We start from the raw sequence: 15,604 nt of genomic DNA, 5'->3' as shown, positions 1-15,604 counted from the left end.
TTTGGGAGTTTACAGCCTGCCAGTATTTACATATATTTGTTATTGTGTTAATGAAAACCAAGCTACCAAGTCTTTTTAAAAATCATGTTGAAATTTTCCTAAAGTTTTAGATTAGAGAGGGGAAAAAAAGCTATCAGTTTACCAGAGATGAAGGGCTTTGCTTTTATAAAAAATGACAAAAATAAACCCTTATATTTTAGGGTTTTTTTTTTCTCATTTCATGAGTTTGAATCCAATAATTAAGTTGTAAAAAGTAGAAAATACAAAGTTTATTCTTTACATAGAGCAATAGTCATAAAAGTCTACTGAGTTGATAGGGAGACAAAGCTTTATTTTTATTTATTTTTGTTCAGCTGTTTGTTCGAGTTGAGAGAGGATTTCATATAACCCAGGATTGACCCCAAACTCACTAGGTAGCTAAGGCTGTCCCTGAATTCCTAATCTTCCTGCCTTCACCTTCTGAGTGCTAAAATTATAGGCATGCATCACCATGGCCAGCTAAGAGTACTATTTTTAAAACAGACTTCATTTTCTAAAACAGTATGGCACTCTATTGAGGGTAAGAATTTCAGATAAAATGTCTTATATACATACATACACACACACACACACACACACACACACACACAATTGTTTGCTGATCAAATCGTAACACACAAAAAAGCACATGCTCACTGGTATTTTTCAATCTGAAAATTTCTAGTAGAGGAATATAAAATTAATTTAAATAAATTTCTGCAAACTTTAACTTAAATGTATATTTTTTTAAATGAAGTTTTATTACAAAGACTTGTACATATCTGGAAAATGTTGCTCTGATATTAATGGGGATACTTTTGTTACTAAGTATTTTTAACATGAACCTAAATGTGAGGGTCACAAATCCTGACGACTACTGAACACAGTGGTTTCTATGGAAGGCAACAGTAAGTTATTTCTTTTTAAAGAATTATTTTAGGATATGAGTGTCTTAGTAAGAAGTACTTTCTCACTGGCTGCCATCAGACAACTTTATATGTGTGTCTGTGTGCACATAGGTGTCTGTGCCTATGGAAGCCAGAGGTGTAGGACCCCCCAGGAGCTGGAGTTACAGATGGTTGTGAGCAGTATGTGCTCTTAACTGCTGAGCCATCTCTCCAGCCCATCTTCAGATATCTTTAAAAATGTAGGAACAACTCACATGAGAAAATGAACAAAAACCATATGAGCTATTCTTAGAGCCCCAGAAAGCTGGTAGGGAAATTACTGTTACTTTACTCATAAAATAAATATATTTTAGCAGTTCTGGCTGTACCTTCTAGGAATGAGGAATTAAAGTTAACCTGAATGCCTATGAAGCAAAAACTTTAAGGAAATTATTTCCAAAAGGTAGGAATCTATTATTGAGACAACTTAAAACACAGTTGCATCACTATTCCCACGTGACCAACACCTTCCATATTCCATAAAATATACTTGTAACATAATAACTTTTATGTATTAATGATCAGAAGAGTACAGAAAGCGTTTCCTTTTTATTTGTAACTACTCAAATACTTGTGGATTTGAGAGTGATTTGGTGCTGTGGAGATTCATTTTCCTTCCTTCACTACCAAGCAAAAACAGTATACAGAATTTAGTATTTGCTTTGAGAGACTAATTAATGGTAGAACCATCACCTCATTTCACTCAGATGACACTGCTCTCTAAAATGTATTTGTTTTAATTTTCTAAGCTTTATTATACGTTTACTTTCTAGGAATAAAAAGTCCTAAAGAATTATTTAAAGATTTGTTTTATGTTAATGTTTGCATGTTTGTGTCTGTGTGGGCTATGTGTACCTGAGTGTAGGTGTTCAGGGAATCCAGAAGAGGGTGTCAGATATCCTGGAGTTATAGACACTTGTGAGCCTCCTAACATGGGTGCCAGGAACCAAAATTGGGTCCTCTGCAAGAGTAGTACATCTTTTAAACACTGAGCCATCTCTCTAGTTCTTGAAGAATTTTTCGAAAATCATTTTAGAATTTGCTATTCAAGTTAAGAGTATAATAACTTAAGATGTTAAAACCATTACTCATGCACCCATTATTGAACTAGATTTAAAGTGACATCTCTAAATATAGCAAAAAAAAATAGCTATAGTGATTTAAATAACAGAATATTTACTTTTGAGTTAATTTCCCAACAGGGGTAGGTACCGGAACAGCTCTATTATGATGACTCTCTCATTCTCTTCCCCTGGGAATCCATATATGCTCAAAGAAAGATGATCAGGCTTAGGTATCTGTGGGGGCTACAGAACTACAATGAAGGGCCTTGACTCTGGTAACGATATGTCATCAGTCCTTAGTCTAACCAATTAATTAAAGATAATTTGTGACCTTGGGCTAGGAAAAATAAAAGATGCTGCTCTGTGTTATCAAATTTTTCAGTAAATACAAATCATCTTCTGACAGGCAATTCTTTCCCTCCTAAGGTGAACCTGCTTCCTTATTACAGCTCATTTGGTTTTCTAGTCCTGATTTTGTCTTTCATAAATTAACCAGATTGCTAGATAAACAAATTAGCAATTAAGGTGAACATGTATTTCTAAAAGTAGTAAATCTAAGGAAGTAACTACTCAGAGTTTGATGACTATTATTTCCTCCTCACCAAGAAGAAAACTATCATGGGTGGTCCCTTCTTATTTCTGGCAGAGGCAAAAAGTGAGAAGGGAGGAAGGCACTGAAAAATTGAAGCAGACCAGAGTAAAAGAGTGGCCCACAGCCTTCAGCAAGCACAATGTTAATGGTTACTTGCATATTCTTAAGCATGTCCTTAGGAACTGTCATAGAAGATGCTGGTCCTTTTTCACAATCTCCAAAAGAGCTAAGAAGTTGTATAACTGAATTATACAAAGTTAAAAGTGAAGATATTTGGGGGGGCTGGAGAGATGGCTCAGCAGTTAAGAGCACTGGCTGCTCCTGCAGAGGATCTGGGTTCAATTCCCAGCACCCACATGGCAGCCAACAACCGTTAGTAACTCCAGTTCTAGGGAATCCAATGCCCTCTTCTGACCTCCATGGGCACTGCACAACATGGGTGCACTTACACACATGCAAGCAATGCACTCATACACATAAAATAAAAATATTTTAAAAGTTAAGATATGGCACTGGAGAGCTGGCTCAGTGGTTAAGAACACTGGCTGTTCTTGCAGAGACCTGAGTTCAAATCCTAGCACACACATGGCAGCTAACAACTGTCTGTAACTCCAGTTCCTGGGGATCCTACAGCCTCTTCTGTCCTCCGCGGGCATCGCACAACACAGGTGCACTTACCTACATTCAGGCAATACACGCATACACATAAAATAAAAATAATAAATAAAAAATATTTTTAAAAAGTTAAGATATTATTCTGCTAATATACTTTGTTAACATTTTATGTCACCTAAAGGAAATGCCTGTGAAATTTAAAGTTACTCTAAACTAACTTTCTGAAAGTTTGCTTGTGCTTTTTCTATATGGAGAGAAGGACACACTGTGTCATAGTGAATTTAAGACAACTGAAGCAAAATTAACTGAAAAATATTTTGACTTGAAAGAGCTGCTTCGGGCACTATATTCTATGTACTATTTTAATTATAATCCCATTTGGACAACAATCTGATGACTTCATGAATACAGACATTCCTATCATACATACTTTTATACTTAAGAACAACCAATTTTGAAATTTTAGCATCCTAAATTTGTACCATGGTGCATGCGTGGCGGTCAGAGGAACACCTTCAGACTGGGATCCCTCCTTTCAACATGGCCTTAACTACTGAACCGCCTTGCTGGCCCTCCATTATATATTTAACATTGCTTTTCGTTTTCTATTCTCTTACTTTGTACTTAAGTAACTTTAAAAAATATTTAATTTATGTGTGTGTAAGCACATATTTGCTGGTACCATCAGGGGCCAGAAGAGCACTGGATCCCCGAACCTGGAATTATGGGTGGTGAGCCACTTGATATGAGTGCTGGGAACCAAACTCCAGTTCTCTGCAAGAGCAGGAAGTGCTCTTCTGCTCTTGGCCACTGAGCCATCTCTAGCCCCCAAATTTTGGGGGGGTCTTTTTGAGACAGGGTTTCCTGTAACCCAAGCCCCAAATTACTAGTTAATGGAAATTAACTTTTAAATCACCTAATATAGAATTAAAACTTGAGTGTATTAGCCGAACATCTCTCTGAAATGGAGACTGGCATCTATTTACACCAGCTTGTTGACACGTGACCTCTCTTCACGTGATTGAGAATTAATCCTTCCTGAGGCTCACAATTCAAAATACATTTTCTAAACACATTAAACACCATAAATAAAAATATATGGCAAACAATTAGTTTCTAGAAACAAATTATTCACAAATTCACACTCTGATGAAATCAAATGCCACTTAAAGGTGTCTACAGTGAAAAATATGACATGAGCATGAACATATGGTGAGCTGTACAAGTAAGTATGTAACACTGATTCAGGGAGGCATCAACATTACCAGACAGACACTGACAACACAGACTTCAGTAGCTACATGGAACTCCTACTGCATGAACTGTTCCTGCCATCTCTATCCTCATCACACCTTAGCTCAAACAAGAATACTAAAACCCCAGTTAGTATCAGTGTTTACTGCTAATACCTAAGCTTATGAGAAAAAAAATTTTTTTTTTTTTGTTTTTTGGTCTTTTCTGAGACAGGGTCTCCCTGTAGCCCCAGCTGACCTGGAACTCACTATGTAGACCAGAAAAAAGTTTTTAAAAAAGGAATAAACAATGGTAGGCCTGGTGTCACAGGCTTATAATCCTGGCTACTGAGAGGCTGAGACAGGAAGGTAAGTTCAAGGCCTGCCTGGCTGACAGAGTGAATTCAAGGCCAGTGTGGAAGCTCAGTGAGACCCTGTCTCAAAAAAAACAAAAAACAAACCTGAAGTGAAAAAAAAAAGTTAGGGATCTAATTCAGTGGTAGAGCTCTTACATAGTATGTGGGAGGCCTTGGTTCAATCCCCAGCACAGAAAAAAATAAGTTAAAAAAAACAAACCCCAAGTACATAAAAAGGTAAATACATATTTTAAAGACTTTTTTGTTTCATATTTGTTTTGGAGACAGAGTCTCATTATATAGTCCAGGCTGATGTGGATCTCCTATGTAGCCCAAGCTAGTCTTAACTTTGTGATCTTCCTTCCAGGTGCTGGGATTATACACCTGGGCCACCATAACCAGTAAGAATGCTTAACATTAGAGACACTATGATTTGTTCTGAGCTCCTGAAATTTCAAGGCAAAATGCAGAGTTCAAAAGACAATCAAAATGATTGAAAATCATAATTCTTCACATAGTTTTCTTAGAGACCAGTTCATTGACTTTAGCAAAGAATAAGTAATTTTTATATTTATCAAAAATATGACAGAAAGTTTTCTTTGTAGGTTCTCTGATATGAAGCCATGGTGAAGGACAGGTAATACAATGCAGGTAACCATCAAGTTTTCTGTTTAAGGGCACGTTCTATCCAAAGCTTCTCATACTTAGAACGTAGAGGAAAGAGGCTCTGAGAGGCCCCTCAAGTCCCATTCTTTCCAGCTCAGTTTCTACTCACGAAGTCTACTATTCTGCAAAGGTCTGTATCTTACTTGTAGTCAAATTGACCTGGTGATCACTTAGCTGATAGGAAGCAGAAAACCCTTCAAGTCATTGAATGTACATCTTTCACCTTCAATGAGCAGTGTGAGACTGTCTCCTCAGCCTACACATCTTCATACACTTAGAAAATGCTGACTAGTAAACTTCAGGTATTATAAAAAGAATATTCATATATAAAGCTTAAAAATGAAAAAGAAGTAACATATACTTGTTAAACTAAATCTGTACCAGTGCTCTGACAGCTGGGATTGCCTATGAACCAGTAGCTCTTCCATTTGGCTACACTGCTGCCTAGTGATAAGGAATCTACAGTTTTCTAGACCATCAGAAGCTCCAATGTACTCATCTAAAATAAGGGTGGGGGGAGTGGGGGGTCTGGATCACTCATTCTATACCTTGCTTGCCATCTAGAGAGCACACTGCTGCATGCTTGACTACTTTAACCAGGTCCAAGGTGTAAGGGTTTTTGATGAACATCTTAAATAGTCATTTAAAGCCTCCGCATCCTTAGGTAATGGAAGTCACATCTCTCTAGGCCAACATCCACTGCTGGCAACGGATGCAAAGAGCCACCAGAACCAAAGAGATTATTCAATTCACATTTTAAGCAAGCCAAAGAAAACAGAGCTTTAAAAAAGTCTAAGTGTCTGAAGAGACTGTTTTGGCAAATATGGTTTCAAAAAGTACAAGTCATTAGCTTCCTTAATGTGGAAGTAGGGCTTTCCCAATGCACAATTTATTACTGGCACAAGATTCACCAAGCTCTGCCAGTAAAAAGGGGAGAACTGTTGGAAAAGTGATCTATGTACACTCTTCCAGTTAAGTTATAAAAGCAGTATGTAATTTAGCAGAGGCTGGTGCTACACTATTATGGTAACAAACATTAAATCAGAATCAATTATCTGTCACATTTGGAATAAAATAGTATTACTCACTGAAAAATCTTGTGTAAAACTTACTGAAAAATGAAAAAAAAAATCAGAAAATGCCAGCAGGTGTTCCAGGAACTTTCATTAATTGGAAGACCAAATTTGAGGACTTGTTAATAGATCATAACCTAGAAGAAACTTCAGCTCTCAATTTATGCACAAGGAAGCTAAAGCCTTGAGGGTGACAAGCCTTGAATACGGCCACACAAGCACACAGTCAGGAAGCTACACCATGGTGAATTTCAGATGCCCAGAGAAAATATCTGTTCGTGCTTGCAGGCACTCTGACTCCCAGAACAGCAACTACTTTCTGCAACAGAATCACTCTTATCTCTCCTAGACAGCAGTAACTAAGTGTACCCAAAATAAGGTGTGGAGACCAAAAAGCAAGGTTATTCACTGCTCTGTGAACTGGGACTTGTGAAACAAATAAACAACTGTTCTGGTTTCTGTTCAAAGGAATTTATATTAATTAGTTTAAATTATCAAGCTTTAAAGCAGATTAACAGCAATGTGACATGTAAGGCAGGGCAACTATCAAAGCAATACATTCCCAGAGACAGCTAGGATTTGGGAAGACACTATTTTCATGGCATCTTAAGGAGGATGCCCCAAAAGAGTATAGTACACCTTACTACTGGAGGGAGTGTAAAAATAAAAGCTGAATGCTTTTGCAATCTGTAGGACTTTCTAGGTCTTCCTATCTGAAGTGAATGAGCACTACACGGGTCTGCAAGTTTAAGCCTTTTATACTAGAGAAAACACTGAAAGGGCCTGAGAAATACTTTTCCACTGTTTGTCTTACTATAGAGGATGAAATGATTTTAAATTCAGGAAGGAGGCAGGGGAAAAGACTTTAAGATTACTGAGGAGCTTTTTCAGTATTCAGGAAGCTACTGAGTGGAATACCACTATACTTCGGAAAAGGAGAAACTCAGCACAGCTGGAGTTATAAGAACACAATGACACTGAAAAAGAAATAAAACAGTATTGTCCAAGGAGGTGAGAGGCTTTGTAGCATTGTTAATTCCTTGAGAGTATAAATATGTAAATTGTAGGATATTAGGAATAGATTTTTATACTGCTGTATAAATACAGTGATTTTTTCTTCCCCTTAAAGACAGGCTTTGTTGATTTTTTTTAAAGGCCAAGCTTTCTCTGTCTTTGTTAACACCAACAGTTCCCTAATAGCTGTCAGGCTTCTGAGGCTGCTTCAATGGCCTACAGTAACGTCGACAACAGGCGTCAAAAATTCAAGGCTGTGTCTATACCCAAGTCAAATTCAGTGAGTGAATTATGTTGACATCAGTTTTTCTCTACATTAATATCCCTAGAAAAGCAAACCATTAGTGACCCTTTGAAGTTGAGAAAAATAAGGCATTTTAATGAAATCTCCGAACTTTGGGGCAAAGCAAAGCACTTCTCACCTACAGATAAGGCAATTTACAAATACATTTATCTTTTTATCTATAGACCTGTGAATTCTGTTTCACAAGGAATTGAACTAATTAAGGAGAATAAACAACAGGAAATAGGAAGGCATTTCACCTCCCTGGATCACAGGCCCTGTCTAGATTCTTCTGTCAATGATAACTAAATACTCAGATGGCAGCAGTCTCTAATGACTTCATTCCTGAAGCAGGTGTAACGTCATCTACTCCTCCTCCTCTTCCAATTTTGTCAGCTGCTGACTAACATACTTAAGAAACATGAAAAAGTATTTACATGGACTTCACAGATTAATGTTAAGGGACACTTCTACTAGGTGCGATCTTGGTTTGGTCCCACAAAATATTTAAAATCAGTATCTTGAAGAAAAGGGTGCTAATTATGCATTTCCATGTGACTTAACCCTGGAGCAGAGGCAGACAGACAGCATTACACAGTGCATTGCAAAGTACTGACTGAGAAGCTTTATGGTGCTAAAGTGGCTACAAGAATTAGCCAAGACTGCTTTTCCTCTTATGGCTCCCCTTTTGACTGAGGATATAAAAATATGTACAAATAGCCATAGGAATACAGAAAAATGGCTGGGCAGGTCAAAGAAAGAAGGTATTGTTTCAGCTTTACATACTGGTAGGTTCAGAATCTGGGATGATTTGACAGAAGCACTCCTCAGAATACGTTAGAGGCGTAGAATTTGGCCGCAGAGTAATTAACAGAAGCAGAATCTAGATTCAGAGCTGGAAAAGCATTGAGCTTATGTGAGGAAGGATTTGTGGTCTGGTTTGAATGAAGAATGGAATTCAGGACAGGGAGCAGTAGGAAATAAAAGTTGGGTAATAAGAATCTGGGATACAGGTTGGCACAATAAACTAAAAACAATAAAATTAAATTTAACTTGGATGAACTTCCAGTTTTAGGATGGCAGTGTAAAGATATTGTTTCTTTCTTCTTGAAAATCACCCCCAAACAATTAGAACATAACCTCTAACTTCAGTGACTAAGAGGTACATAGGAACCACAATGTCTGAAAATTAAAAACAGAGAGGATGACTGATGAGCTAGGCAGAGGAGGAAGGAGTCCACGTGTCTCAAGAGGAGATGCTCGGAGAAGTCCTTCCAAAACCTGGAAAGACTGGCAACTGGCAACTCGGCAACAGCGCACAGAGGCTGGAGGAGACAGGAGCTTGAAAACATGGAAACCTGACTAAAAGTAGAAATGAGAAAGATGAAACTGAACCCCTGCTTACATTTAAGGACAGAAGCCAAAAAAGGTAGTCTAGAGTTAAGTCTCAAGAACTGCTAGAAAGTTAAGGTGTTCTTTCTTTTCTTTTTCTTAATAAAATATTTATTCTCTTCAATGATTTAAAATCAAAACATATGGTATTCATAGTTGAGAAGATTTAATAATAATTTTTAATCAAAAGACCATTTTTACAAATACATATGGTCTGGCTTCAAGTTCTAACTGTAGAGATTCTAATTCTTAGGATGATGAGCCCAGGAACCTGCATTTTACAACTTTCTCATTCTGAAAAGAATAGCAGTGAAATAATTAATGGAACTAAGTCAGAGACATTATTACTTAAAGGAGGGTGGCCAAGGAAGGCCTCACTGAGAAGGCAAGATTTTGAATGAAGATTTGAAGGAAAAAGGGAGCAAGCCATGAAGCTATTCAGGAAAAGGCATTTCAGGCAGAATGAATAAATGATGAACAGACCTAAAGGGGAGACTGACCAAACATTCATTCAAGAAAAGCTGGAGCTGAGGGAATGGAGTCATGAGATCAGAACGGTAACAGGGCAGCTGATCTAGAGGGCTCTTCCTCATAGGCCTGTAAAGAACTTTGGCTTTTATACCTAGTGATATAGTAGGCCACATGATTAGAAAAATTAGCAATTAATGGATCATTGTACACACACACACAACACGAAAGCAATGGAACTTATTTAAGTAATTAACAAAAATCAAAATTGCAAGTAGCATTTGGGAATCTTGGTTGGCTTGCTGATATAATAATCTCAGTGTTTAATCATAAGTGGACAGTGTAGTGCCCTACCTTGTCTGCAGGAGGTATAATACCTAAAATGCAGAGTACTGGAAACTGGGATCTGAAAATTGAGATGACTAATAGCAGGATATATGAGCCATGCACACTGCATGGATACAATGGACAAGGGAGATTTACATGCCAGGTGAGATGGCATCAGGACAGCACACAATTTAAAATGTATGAACTGCTTATTTGTGAATTTTTCCATTCAGTGTTTCCAGATGAAGGCTGACTGTGATTAACTGAAACTGTGGAAAGTGGACCTAGGGATAAACAGGGTCAACTATACAGCATCATACTAAATATTATATAGTATTTAATGAAAGATTTTGGGGCATTCAAGTAGATTTTCTTATTTCCTATCTTATAGTGGTTAGTCCAGAAGAGACTAACATAAAAAGGTTTTATGAATCATTTTGAAGCCTTTTCTTTTTTTTGAAAGTCACACAGAGGGGCTGGAGAGATAGCTCAGTGGCTAAGAGCACTGTCTGCTCTTGCAGAGGTTTGAATCCCAGCACCCACATGGAAGCTACAAACCGTCCTTAACTCCAGTTCCAGGGGAACCCGAAGCCCTCTTCTGACCTCCGTGGCACTGCACGACATGGGTGCACTCACTTACATGTAGGCAACACACTCATACATATAAAATAAAAATAATAAAATATTTTTTAAGTCAAGCACATTTCTACAATTTATCCTTCAAACTTAGTATTTCCTGAATTCTAAAATATGTACTGATTATGATTCATATTCAAACAGACTCTTCTTTATTCTTATTAAAAATGTATGTATTAATTCCAAAGCCCACCTTATTTCGGAAACCTAGAGGTCAGATATCGACTGTCAACAAAGAATTCTGGAAGTGACAAATCTGACACCCAGAGCATGTGAACGTGGCTTTCTAGCCTTCATACGAGCACTGCAGCCTCTGAATCACCCAATTTGCTCTTTCTGGTGCCAGACAGCAGTATTTGCCTTTATTATTTGGGGGATTAAAAAAATGCCACGGACAGCAAAATAAACCTGTTCTTTAGTCTTTAGTACTTTTTTTTTGCCTTATAATAAAATATAAAAGCACTCATTTCCCTCTGCTGATTTTTTTTTAGTCAGTTGGCTCTACTCAACCACTTATAGTAGGCTTTCTAGAGGCATGAAAGGAAATTCACTTCTGCTACTATGGACAATGAGAAAAGCTTTTATATTATATACCACTATAATTTCTTAGAACAAAATCCTAAAGGTATATAATATTAATAGCATTCTTATATAGCCAAGAGAATTGTATTCTTTTTTTTATAAACCAAATCATTGGCATATAAACATCTGAATAAAATATTTTTGGAAGCCATATTTACACTAGCATGTGGGAATTAAGTTCAAGTATATGATTTACCAGACGAACAGTCCCCTTACATTTCATTCTGATACAGCCACTATTTGCAAAAGAAAAAAAAAGACAAAACCTATATCAACTTGAAGTGCAATCAATTTTAATGAGAAAGATTTGACTTCTAGTTTCTTTTTATGAATGCATTAATGAAACAGGAAAGAAGTAGGATCCTAAAAAACCTGGTCACTTGGTTTAGTAGTTTTCTCTGACTGAAAAATAACAACGAAGCCACCAGGGTTAAGAATTTCAAATGAGGCTGCTAGATAGAGAAGACAGACCCAATTAGCTTACCACTTGAACCATTTTGAGATATCTGGCATATCTTGGATCCTTGGCTACAGTTAAGACATTTTCTGATGACACTTCACTTTCCTGTGGTCCAGACTCTTGTGTACTGTTCTGCTGTAGAAAGTATTTTGTGTAAATTGTTAGACAATGTTACTTAAGAGGGATGTTTCTTTTTATAATTATAAGGCAATAAATATTAAAAGAATTGTATTCTTACATTTAAATACCAATAATTTGTGGGATATATGTTTCCAAATATCTATAACTATATAGAAGCTATACTTAATATCAATAGTACATGGTTACTTAAAATGTAAATGTATTGTATTCATGCCATCCAAAACTTTAATTCTGCCTTATTTGTCCCCAAGGTGCTGGAATGAAGTATGAATCATCGGCGGATATATCAGGAAACTCATAAAACTATATGATTTGTTGACTGTTCAACCAATGAATAGTGAGTTGCTGTCCTAGGTATCTATCATCTATCCTATCCTACCGAATGCCTCATTTATTAAATCATCTTATTTTACATGAACAGCGTGATTTTAACTTTTCAGAAAGCAATGCCCAGAGACTGACTGGAAAACCCAGCTTCTCTGGTTTTGTAAATTTCAGGTGTTGCTGAGGCAGTTATTACCAGTAACACTGTCAATAGAGTTATAAATCTCACTCAGTATCTGAATTGCTTTACAGGGAATTTCTTTTACAAATGCAATTAGTTTTGTGTCTATAGTATCTGTGCTACAATGTTGATAAATATTTTTAAATCTTGTCTTTAGAATATGAACATGAATTATATTTATAAATTAAGGTTTTTTTCTACAGTAATTTATATGCAAACTAAATCTTTAAAAACTGTTGCAATAAAATACACAAAAATTTTTATGGTTTCTCCTATTACATAATATTGTTAAATGTTATGAAAGCAAATAGTGAGTGTATGTGTGTGTGACACACACACACTCATTTGCAAAACACTTACATACAAGCCCAAAACATTGCTAATTAAATAAAAAGCAAAAATAAAATTCAAGTAAAATTTTTAAATCTTTATGCATAACTCATCCAAAAGCCCAATGGATCAAATGAGAATTCTATCCCAGTTTTCATCTTTCAGCTCTTTAACCTGCACCTAATAACCAAGACCTCACAAGGTTTAATTATGTAATGTATTACACCTTTATATAAATGACTTATTAAGTCTCTTATCTCTCAACTGCCCTTCATTTTATTCTCAAATTGATCTCAGTCTGTATAATTAGCTATTCTATTGTGAACAGTGATATGATCTGAGCCGTGAAATTAAAGTTGCATAAAAACCAGTATATAAAAACTGGAGTTTTGATTCATATATAGAGACAGTGATAAATGAGTTTTTTTGCTTTTGTGTTGAGATAGGGCCTCATGTAGCGCAGGCTGGCCTACAACTCATTATCTAGCCAAGTATGATCTTGAACTTCTGATCTTCCTGCCTCTGCCTTCAAGTGCTAGATTTATAGGTATGTGCCACCATACCCAGTTTAAATGGATGATTTTTCAAGTGTGTAATTATCCATTTTCTAATAATTGAAATGACGTAGTATCAATGGAAACTATATAAAGCAAAGTTAATTTGAATGTTGACATGCTGAACAGTTTTTAAGCTGATTAACACAAAATTCTATAACAATTTATAAATCCAGGTCAACAAAACTTCACAAATCCTCGAAATGAATTAATTTACAACTCCAAAACTGTCAGATATATATTAGGTGATTCTGAATCTGCAGGACAAATTAAGAAATTCAGATGTGATTTTGGGAAATGCAATCCATATTTTGGGACTTTAAATAAGCAGCGACCAACATAAAGGTCTAACTTGCAGACTGCATTCATAAAAGCACCTGAGGAAAAAACTGATATTCAAAGTAAAAATCTTTATATAAATATGATGACTGTATCCATCCAAAAATAACTACTAGGTTGAATGGAAATACTTAATATTCATTACAGATATCTTATTTTAGAAAAAGGGCAGCCCATATTTGAGTGTTGCCATGTTAAAACTCCATTACAACATATGTCTGATTTAACCTACTGTTCCCTATTGTAAGTTTTAGGTCATTTCTATATTACTTCTAGTAACTAATACTATGAAAATGCTAGTAAAAAGTCACGCTGTTTAGGGAATAATAATGAAGAAAAAAGTTTGCACATGTTCATTATAGATGCAATTTATTTTTCTGAATACTGTCAATCTGTGATTGCGTGAATACAAAGATGTGGAGTTAGAATCCAAGAGCACAGAGGGCCACCTATACTTGGAACATAGGACTGCTGAAGGATTGAGTTCAATTATATAAAAAATAAAGCACTTAGAAGATGCCCTGGCACATAGTAAGCTTCTTTTAAGTATTAGCTACTAACTTCATTTTCAGTATCATTATGACTTAAAAACACCCTATTTACAAAATTCAATTAAATATGAAGTCTATTTGGTCAGTTATTTTAGTGGGTTGCCATTTTGGCAATTATCTTATTTCAGATTTCAATGCCTCAGTGACATGTCTATTTAAAGGAGATCTTTAAAATAAACAGTAAAAACTCTAAATGCATAAAAGAATATTAAGACACAAGAGTCAAGGGTAAGGACTGGCTCTTACTAAGATGCTGATTTGCACAAATCAACTATATGCTCAAACCTATAATCCCAGTTACTTAGGAAGATGAGGCAGGAAAGTTGAAAGTTCAAGTCAAGTCCCGCCTGGCCAACTTAATGAGACCTTATCTAAAAATAAAGAATGCAAAAAGGGTTGGGGATAGATTTCAGTAGTAGCATGTCTGTTTAGTATACATGAGGCCCTGGGTTCAAACACCAGTACCCCCCACCAAAAAGAGAAAAAAACTACATATGTACATACACACACACACACACACACACACACACACATATATACACTATCTCTCTCTCTCTCTATCTCTCTCTCTTTTAGGCTAATCGGTACTTCTAAGATCAGCACTACTCAAATTTCAAGAGCCTATAAATCATCTCAGGGTCTTGCTAAAATGTAAGCTTTGATTCAGTAGTTTCTGGTGTGGAGGTTCAGATTCTTCATTCCTGGAGAGTCCCCAGGTGATATTCCAAACAGCTAGTCCACGAGGCAAACTGTGAGTGACCCGAGAGTTAAGTGATAGCAAAGAATTACTTTTAATTATATTGTATATGATTAAAATCACGTACAAAAAACTTCTGAGATGCTCAAAGAATTATATAAGGGCAAAATGACAACATGCCTGGGGTTCATTTCAGCAAGTCACAAAATGATGAAGCAAATGTGACAAAAATCCTAATTTGGTTAATGGGCACTTAAATGTTCATTGTATTAGTCTTGTATGCTTAATTTTTTTATAATAAAAGTACATTTTTATAAGAACTTAGAAACTTCTATAGTGAACTTGGAAGAAAATAATCTTTTTTAAGGTTTTCCATAGTTCTGTCTAGACTGAATTTTTAAAAATATTTATTATTTTTATTTTATGTGTATAAGCATATTGCCTGCATGTTGTGCAATGCTGCGGAGGTCAGAAGACGGCTTCGGATTCCCCTGGAGCTAGAGTTAAGGATGGTTTGTAGACTGAATTTTTTTATAGTGAACTTGGAAGAAAATAATCTTTTTTAAGGTTTTCCATAGTTCTGTCTAGACTGAATTTTTAAAAATATTTATTATTTTTATTTTATGTGTATAAGCATATTGCCTGCATGTTGTGCAATGCTGCGGAGGTCAGAAGAGGGCTTCGGATTCCCCTGGAGCTGGAGTTAAGGATGGTTTGTAGACTGAATTTTTCGATAGGGAAATAAAACATTACAGGAAATCC

The 15,604-nt window shown here is 36.0% G+C and overlaps 1 protein-coding gene and 1 long non-coding RNA gene across 3 annotated transcripts in view; one reads left to right on the top strand and one right to left on the bottom strand.

The window, feature by feature from the left end:
- Positions 1 to 13,098, top strand: part of LOC115070266 — a 52,665-nt gene extending 39,567 nt beyond the window's left edge. Inside the window, exons 3-4 of the long non-coding RNA XR_003849451.1 lie at positions 5,430 to 5,475; positions 12,118 to 13,098. This is a non-coding gene — a long non-coding RNA (uncharacterized LOC115070266). The remainder of the gene's footprint in view (positions 1 to 5,429; positions 5,476 to 12,117) is intronic.
- Positions 1 to 15,604, bottom strand: part of Washc3 (WASH complex subunit 3) — a 47,603-nt gene that overhangs the window by 14,878 nt on the left and 17,121 nt on the right. The window contains exon 5 of one of the 2 annotated variants that reach the window (XM_008832612.3): positions 11,750 to 11,860. In XM_008832612.3, the coding sequence (XP_008830834.1) occupies positions 11,750 to 11,860 (111 nt within the window). The remainder of the gene's footprint in view (positions 1 to 11,749; positions 11,861 to 15,604) is intronic. The other variant, XM_017798035.2, reaches the window with a different exon arrangement.

The sequence above is a fragment of the Nannospalax galili genome, unplaced genomic scaffold (assembly GCF_000622305.1).
Source record: "Nannospalax galili isolate Female #2095 unplaced genomic scaffold, S.galili_v1.0 scaffold415, whole genome shotgun sequence".
NCBI classification, from domain to species: domain Eukaryota; kingdom Metazoa; phylum Chordata; class Mammalia; order Rodentia; family Spalacidae; genus Nannospalax; species Nannospalax galili.
Note: the sequence above shows the minus strand (reverse complement) of the source record. Positions and strands in the feature narration are given on the sequence as shown.